The sequence below is a fragment of the Megalobrama amblycephala genome, linkage group LG21 (genome assembly GCF_018812025.1).
Source record: "Megalobrama amblycephala isolate DHTTF-2021 linkage group LG21, ASM1881202v1, whole genome shotgun sequence".
Lineage (NCBI taxonomy): Eukaryota > Metazoa > Chordata > Actinopteri > Cypriniformes > Xenocyprididae > Megalobrama > Megalobrama amblycephala.
The window spans coordinates 23322527-23330549 of NC_063064.1; the positions used below are offsets into that span (position 1 = coordinate 23322527).

The window sequence follows — 8023 nt, forward strand, 5'->3', positions numbered from 1 at the left end:
ATTGATCTTTATGAAACTTCACAAGTGTGTTCGTTATAGGAGTCTGATCACATGTATGTGACTATTGTGAGTCAAAGTTATAGCGCCACCAACTGGCAGCAGGAAGTGTATCACTTTTTTGAAATGTTTTGAGATCACCCTCTTATTTTTACCTGATTTGCTTCAAACTTCATCAGTGTAATGTCAATACACAGCAGATGTAGACCTATGACAGGATTTTTGATATTTGAAATATTGTTGCCATGGCAACAGGTCAAACTGTAATAATATTCTTGAGTGTTTTTGAGGCTCTTAACATGCTTCAAATTGCATGAAACTCGACACACACATCAATATTGTCAACCAGTAGACATGGACAAAGCCATAGAAATGGGCGTGGTGGAGGGGCTCAGTAGCGCCACCTTTTGACAAAAGTGGGGGGGTTTGTTTTTCCTACAGTCACCAAACTTGGTACACATATTGTTCTCATCAAGCCGGACAATTTTCTAATTTACATTCATTAGCTCCGACCAACAGGAAGTCAGCTATTTTGGTTTGAATGTTAATTTTTTGAAAAAACAGGCTATGAATTTTATACTACTACTCCTACAGGGTTTATCCAATTTACACCAAGCTTTTTTTAACTTGTTGCTAACACATTGAAGTTGTTTAATTGCAAACGGATTTTGGATATCTCAAACGGTTTGGCCGTGGCGAGGCAACGAATTTATGGCAAGAAAAGGGAAACAAAGTGTTATAACTTCTACATACATTAATTGATTTTGATGAAACTTTGGCTTAGTCTTCGTTGTACAAGGCTGATCACATGGATGTGACTATTGTGATTCAAAGTCATAGCGCCACCAACTGGAAGCAGAAAATGTGTCACTTTCAGCATACATTGAGATCACCCTCTTATTTTTACATGATTTGCTTCAAAATTCATCAGAATAATGTTAAAACTTGGCACATGTAATCCTTTGAAAATGGGCAGGGAGGAGGGGCTCTATAGCGGCACCTTGTAGTGCAGTAAATGTGGAGTGAATTTGACATAGTCCTTTGATGTTTAGCCGTTTTAAATGCCTATTGCCCGCTGTGCACAGTTGCCCTGAAGCCACCGGGGTGGCGGTGCCACCGGGCTTGGGCCCGCCATCGCTGCTCGCAGCTATATTTTATCATCTTATTGTTCCACAGAAGAAAAAAGGTCGTACAGTTCTGAAAAAAACATGAAAGTGAGTAAATGATGACAGAAGTTTCAGTTTTAGGTGAACTGTCCCTTTAAGGGTTGCTTTTAAGATTCAATTTAAGGTTTTGATGTTAACATTGAGGTGCTCTTTGGGCTTAATCAGAGGGAACAAAGAGTATCCTTTGGATTGAGAAGCTTTTGAATGCTTAGAATGACAAACAGGCTCTATAAGAGATAGGTTTTAATTAACTTTCTTATACATACTGTTTGTTATTCTGTACAATGACAAGATAACTGATGCATCATGATGTGTGGAGGTTTGGTTGTAACTTTGTTCAGGTAATCAACAGTTTAGCACTGTCAATAATGAAGTTTATAATGGCATTATAGTAATCATTTACCCAGAAACTGTGTGCAATGGGCAGACTCGGTAAGATATTAAGTTAAGCTTTCTGGGTTTTGTTGCATAAAGACACTTGTTTTTTTTCTTGTGCTTACTTGTCAGTGGATTTTGTTGTGTATAAATACCATAAAGACACTAACAAGCTAAAATGCAATCTACTTGTGCTCTTTGAATTATTGTAAATACGAGTTTCCCAAGTGAAATATTAGACATGAACACCCTCCCATTTCAAAACTTGAATGCGATGAGTTAGCAATCACGACTTCAGAAGTGTGAATCATCAAATTTCCTATAGTACGCGAAGGCAGCGTTAATATCTAGCTGATAGTCGACTAGCACACAGTTACAACAAACCATTTGCATGAGTGGAGGTGTGTGCGCGTCTGTGATTATGCCTCTGCGTACCAGAAGGTTGCTGATTACTGCATTATTCTCATTGTTAGGTGAAACCATTTTGACTAGAAAGATGCATTGCACTATAGAGTAATTAATTAAATGTCTATATATGTATCTTAGCAACTTCCTTGTTGGTTGTGGAACAACATTTCTGTCAACCAGTCAGATTTTAGGCTTTGGTTTAGGTCTAATGGTATTTTTAAGACTGGATTGTACACCATTTTTATCAAATGATAATTTCCCTGTAGTTTAAGGCTTATATTATGTTTAGGGATTGAAGTAATGGTTAGAAGGTTTTATTTTATTATTATTTTATTTTATTATTTTACAGAATTGTTGTTCTATGACCAATATTAAAGTCAACCACTACAGCCTGTCATAGTATTATTGTAATCATTAACCAGCAAAGTCTGTGAGCAACTGGCAAACACTGTAAAATATTAACTTAGGCTTTCTGTTTTTTTGAACAAAGACAATTATCTTGTCTTATGCTAGCTTTTCAACAGATTTTGTGGTGTAAAAATATCATAAATGTTTTTTACAATTTAAAAAAGTCCCCTCCCACATGTGTCTATAGCCACTAAAAAGCTGGAAAGCAATCTACTTGCTGTCTATCTGATAGTAAACAGACACACGGAGGTAAAGGTTCACAACGTCAGTCTTTAAATCTTTTTGGTTAGAAAGATGCACTGCAGAGCAATTTCATGTCTAGTGATCAGTATAGTCTGTTGTGCAGCGCTGGAACAGAGTCCGTCTGGGAAGAGCGGTTGGACTGGGAAGCTGTTAGTGGTACCAATGGATGGAAGTCACTGGACGGGAGTGAAGGCCGTGGCAGAAGAGATGGGACGCAGAGGTCACACAGTGATTGTGGTGATTCCAGAGATCAGCATACGTTTGGGTCCAGGCAAACACTACATCACAAAGACGTTTCCGGTCCCATATGGGCAAGATTTTATCAACCAAATGATGATGGAACATAAATTGACAGCACCAGGGCCGTCCCTACTGAAGAGTGTGACTTCAAGGGTGGACCATATGAGAAAGATTATTAAATATTTGTCCTCCACCACTGAGAGTCTGTTCAAGAACCAGGAGCTTATAGAGTTTCTGAAAGAGCAAAACTTTGATGCTGTTTTAACTGATCCTGCCCTACCAATGGGGGCCATATTGGCATATAATCTATCCGTGCCTGCAGTGTACATGTTAAGGGGAATGCCATGTGATGCTTCAGCCACAGCCTGTCCAAACCCTCCTTCATATGTCCCACGTTTCTTTACAAAAAACTCAGACCGGATGTCTTTTGATCAGCGTGTATTGAACCTTCTTGTGAGCGTGCTGGAACCACTGGTGTGTAAATTTGTGTACTGGCCATTTGAGGAAGCGACATCCAACTTCCTGCAGAGAGATGTGAGCCTGACTGAGATCCTGAGGACTGGAGCTGTCTGGTTGATGCGGTATGATTTTAGCCTGGAGTTCCCCAAACCCCTGATGCCCAACATGATTCTGATAGGAGGTATTAACTGTGAAAGTAGAAACCCACTGACAAAGGTGAGCATCGTCTTTATACTCATCACATGATACACTAATGCTACATGACAAGAAACGGACTAAATGAGGTGATGAAAAGCTCAACTTTTCACGCCAGGATAAATGTTTTAGAATGAAGAATGGTCATGACTTTCAGGACTCATACTGTGCGATTTTAAACTAAGGCATTTACAAAGTCAATACATTATCTGCAGGTGAACCCAGGCTGGAAAGAGTGACAAAGATCCTGGGATCTCAGCCATATTATTAACAAAAAATGAATTGGACTCTGTATCTATGTAATTCATTGCCAGGTTCATTTTGGGTGAACCTAATTTTGCCAAATTCCACATGTTCTTGTAGCAACATCAACATCCTTGTTAATCCTGGAACAACATGCCTGACAAAAAGTCAGATTTTAGGCTTTGGCTTAGGCCTAATGGTATTTTTAGGACTGGTTTGAAGGATTGTACACCATTTTTAGCAACTGATAACTTCCCTGGTTTAAGGGTTATGTTATGTTTAAGAATAGAAGTAATGGTTATAAGTTTTTATTTTATTATTATTTTATTTATTTCTTTTACAGAATTGTTGTTCCATGACCAATAAAACATGTTGCCCAGGGACATGCCTTACTCTGCAAAATAATATCTCGTTTTGAAACTCAACCACCACAGCCTGTCCTAGTATTACTGTAATCATTAACCCACAAACTCTGTAAAATATTAATATCTGTTTTTTTTTTTTTTAACAAAGCCACTTATTTTTTCTTATGTTAGCTTTTTAACAGATTTTGTGCTGTAAAAATACCATAAATATGTTTTACAATTTAAAAAAGTCCCCTCCCACATGTGTCTATAGCCACTAAAAAGCTGGAAAGCAATCTACTTGCTGTCTATCAGATAGTAAATTGCAGAAGCAACCAGTTGATATATTTGCACATATAGTGAGACAAACAGACACACGGAGGTAAAGGTTCACAACGTCAGTCTTTAAGTCTTTTTGGTTAGAAAGATGCACTGCAGAGCAATTTCATGTCTAGTGATCAGTATAGTCTGTTGTGCAGCGCTGGAACAGCGTCCATCTGGGAAGAGTGGTTGGACTGGGAAGCTGTTAGTGGTACCAATGGATGGAAGTCACTGGACGGGAGTAAAGGCCGTGGCAGAAGAGATGGGACGCAGAGGTCACACAGTGATTGTCGTGATACCAGAGATCAGCATGTATTTGGGTCCAGGCAAACACTACATCACAAAGACGTTTCCGGTCCCATATGGGCAAGATTTAATCAACCAAATGATGGTGGAACATGTTCGTGAATTGACAGCACCAGGGCAGTCCCTACTGAAGAGTGTGACTTCAAAGGTGGTCCATTTGAGAAAGGTTTTTAACTGTATGGACTCTACAACTGAAAGTCTGTTCAAGAACCATGAGCTTATAGAGTTTCTGAAAGAGCAAAACTTTGATGCTGTTTTAACTGATCCTGCCCATCCAATGGGGGCCATATTGGCATATAATCTTTCCGTACCTGCGGTGTACATGTTAAGGGGAATGCCGTGTGGTCTCGATGCTGCGGCCACAGCCTGTCCGAGCCCTCCTTCATATATCCCACGTTTCTTGACACAAAACTCAGACCGCATGTCTTTTGGTCAGCGCACATTGAACCTTCTTAAGAGCATGCTGGAACCACTGGAGTCTAAATTTATTTACTGCCCATTTGAGAAGTTGACATCCAACTTCCTGCAGAGAGATGTGAGCCTGACTGAGATCCTGAGCACTGGAGCTGTCTGGTTGATGCGGTATGATTTTAGCATGGAGTTCCCCAAACCCCTGATGCCCAACATGATTCTGATAGGAGGTATTAACTGTGAAAGTAGAAAACCCACTGACAATGGTGAGCACAGTGGCGGAGCCAGGATTTTTTCATAGGGGTGGCCAGGCAGGGGCCAGCAACCAGTCCGGGGTGGCACAGAAGTATTCATTATTTCAACATAAAAATGAGTCTGACTATAATGTACTTGACTTTGCAATTTAGATAGTGAATTAGATCATGGAATGCTGAGTGAATTTGACATTTTTTTTCTTTTCTTTTTTTTTTAGTTTTTAATCATTCCTCACTTGCAGCCATATTAATAAAGGGGCTCACACTATAGCTAAATCTCAACTTGTTCAGTCAGTTCTGGTACTCAAAACTCCCAATAGCTTGTTCTCCATTGTTGCATCTCCATGGATGAGACATGCAGATAACTACATACTGTACTTCAAAGATTATTCAACCTTCATTGAATTTTATGTATAATCAATGAACTTAAACAATTCTCAGTTTGTCTGTTTCAAAAAGTAACCAAAAAAGTAAACACTAAATGTTTAACTTTCTATATTGTCAAAATAAATAACTGCAACAGTTCTATCATACCCAAATTAAACTCAGTACAAAGAAGAAGAAAAAAGTGTTCTCTTCTGAATTCCCATTTGCTGATGAGGAAGCGGAAATCAACAGCACATATGCCAAAATTTAAAATTATTAGTCTATGCATTTAAATGTGATACATTTTTGTTTGTACTTTATAAATTAACAAAATTAGCATCTTCTAGTACAAATGCACAGTTCTCACATTTATTTATGCATTAAAAAATTACATATCAGCTTGTGCCTATTGTGATCTCACATAGCAGAATATTTTAGTCCAGAGACATTTGGCATTTTATATATAATAGGCCTACATACATGCATGCACAGTTTTAACGCAGCTTTAATCGCCTTTTTGGTTATTTCATGACTTAATAGACGACAGAACTACGACGTTGCATGCTCGTAGTTTCTTTTGCGCTTTATTTATAGTGAGTAATATACAGCGCGCCATATTTGCGCGTGATTGAAAAGTGCGCGGTCTTGCGACCCACCAGTTGAGAAACATTTATGTAAGTTATATATAATGTTCGCTGTTCACTGTTGTTCTTCTGAAGCTTATTCGGTACCTGAATCATTTCCGCGCGCGTTTGACTTGCGCCTGGCGCTGAGGCGAAGTGTGCGCGTCTGAAAAGTCTCCCGTTTTTTATGGTCTTAACGAGACGGTTCTGCGTTTAGTCCTTGTCAACAAAAAAGTAGACAGAAACAGCAGTTTTGAGCGGGGTGGCCAAAGGGGTGGCCAAGCTTAGGCCAAGGGTGGCCACGGCCACCCCTGGCCACCCCCTGGCTCCGCCCCTGGGTGAGCATCGTCTTTATGCTCCTCACATGATACACTAATGCTACGACAAGAAACGGACTAAATGAGGTAAAAAGGTCAACTTTTCAGACCAGGATAAATGTTTTAGAATGAAGAATGGTCATGACTTTCAGGACTCATATTGTGTGATTTTAAACTAAGTCAAAGTCAATACATTATCTGCAGGTGAACCCAGGCTGGAAAGAGTGACAAAGTAGAGCCCTGTGCGGGACTGATTTCCTTAACCCGCACCCGCCCGCTCCCGCAACCCGCGTGTTCCACTCCCGCCCGCGCCCGCAATGTTTGTGTCCACTCCCGCCCGCTCCCGCGGACTTTCTCTCAGAGCTTGTGAAAACAGGCCTAAACAAATACTCTCAGACTAAATTCGTTCAAGTTAACATCCAGAATAACAGACTTTAAACATGATTGCGTTTATAAGAAAGTAGCCGCAAAAACAAAGCACCACACGTGATAAAAACATTGGGTATTTTTCTTTATTAGCGTTATAAAACGTTAACCGTTAAAACAAAGCCACAACTAGCGGCACCTCAGTTTTTGAACGCAGGCTAGGCTACTGCATACACACTCACCGAACGATTAACTAAACAAGCAGTTTAAATAACAGTTTAAGTAAATAAGCCAAAGCACAAAACGAAATAACTTTAACTTATTAAATAAACACCTGTACATAGGACTTACAAAGTAGACTAGATGTAGCCTACTTTAAACAAATTAAATATAAAACGAAATAAATAAAATAAATAGAATGCCTTAACAGGCTATTGCAAAAAAGAAAATAAATTAATACTAATAAATAAATAAAAATAACGTAGCCTACTTAAACTAATGATCACTGGGCCTTGCATTAGGCTACTTAGTCCAGGAAAAGTATATTGCAGACTGACTGCGGTCGCAGACTTGTGCGTCTTTCTTCCATGATCCGCCCACACATACTGAATGCCCTCTCTGATGGTGCACTAGATCATGCGAGAATGCTCAAAATAAAACGCGCGAATTTTAAGAATTGTTTCCAAGTGTCTGAATTGTCTTGCTTTGCTTTTGTCATTAAAGAGCCGCTTTAATTTTCCTCTCAACTTCATTTGTTGACCGCTTCTATTACTCGCCAAATTCCACCATTCCCCGCGGGTCTCCCGCAAAGTTTTCTGACCGCCCACTCCCGCCCGCAGCAAAGGTAAAACCGCCCGCTCCCGCGAGATTTGCGTTGGGTCCCGCGGGAGCCTAAACCCAATGCAGCCCTCTATGACAAAGGTCCTGGGATCTCAGCCATATTATTAACAAAAAATGAATTGGACTCTGTATCTACGTAAT

At 39.7% G+C, this 8023-nt stretch overlaps 2 protein-coding genes across 2 annotated transcripts; both read left to right on the forward strand.

Moving 5' to 3' along the window:
• Positions 1–2441: 2441 nt before the first annotated feature.
• LOC125257129 (UDP-glucuronosyltransferase 1-6-like) lies at positions 2442–3565 on the forward strand. The gene has a single exon (XM_048173586.1). The coding sequence runs from the start codon at positions 2649–2651 to the stop codon at positions 3540–3542; it is 894 nt and encodes a 297-aa protein (XP_048029543.1). The 5' UTR covers positions 2442–2648; the 3' UTR covers positions 3543–3565.
• Positions 3566–4498: 933 nt separating this feature from the next.
• LOC125257128 (UDP-glucuronosyltransferase 1A1-like) lies at positions 4499–8023 on the forward strand. The gene has a single exon (XM_048173585.1). The coding sequence runs from the start codon at positions 4506–4508 to the stop codon at positions 5415–5417; it is 912 nt and encodes a 303-aa protein (XP_048029542.1). The 5' UTR covers positions 4499–4505; the 3' UTR covers positions 5418–8023.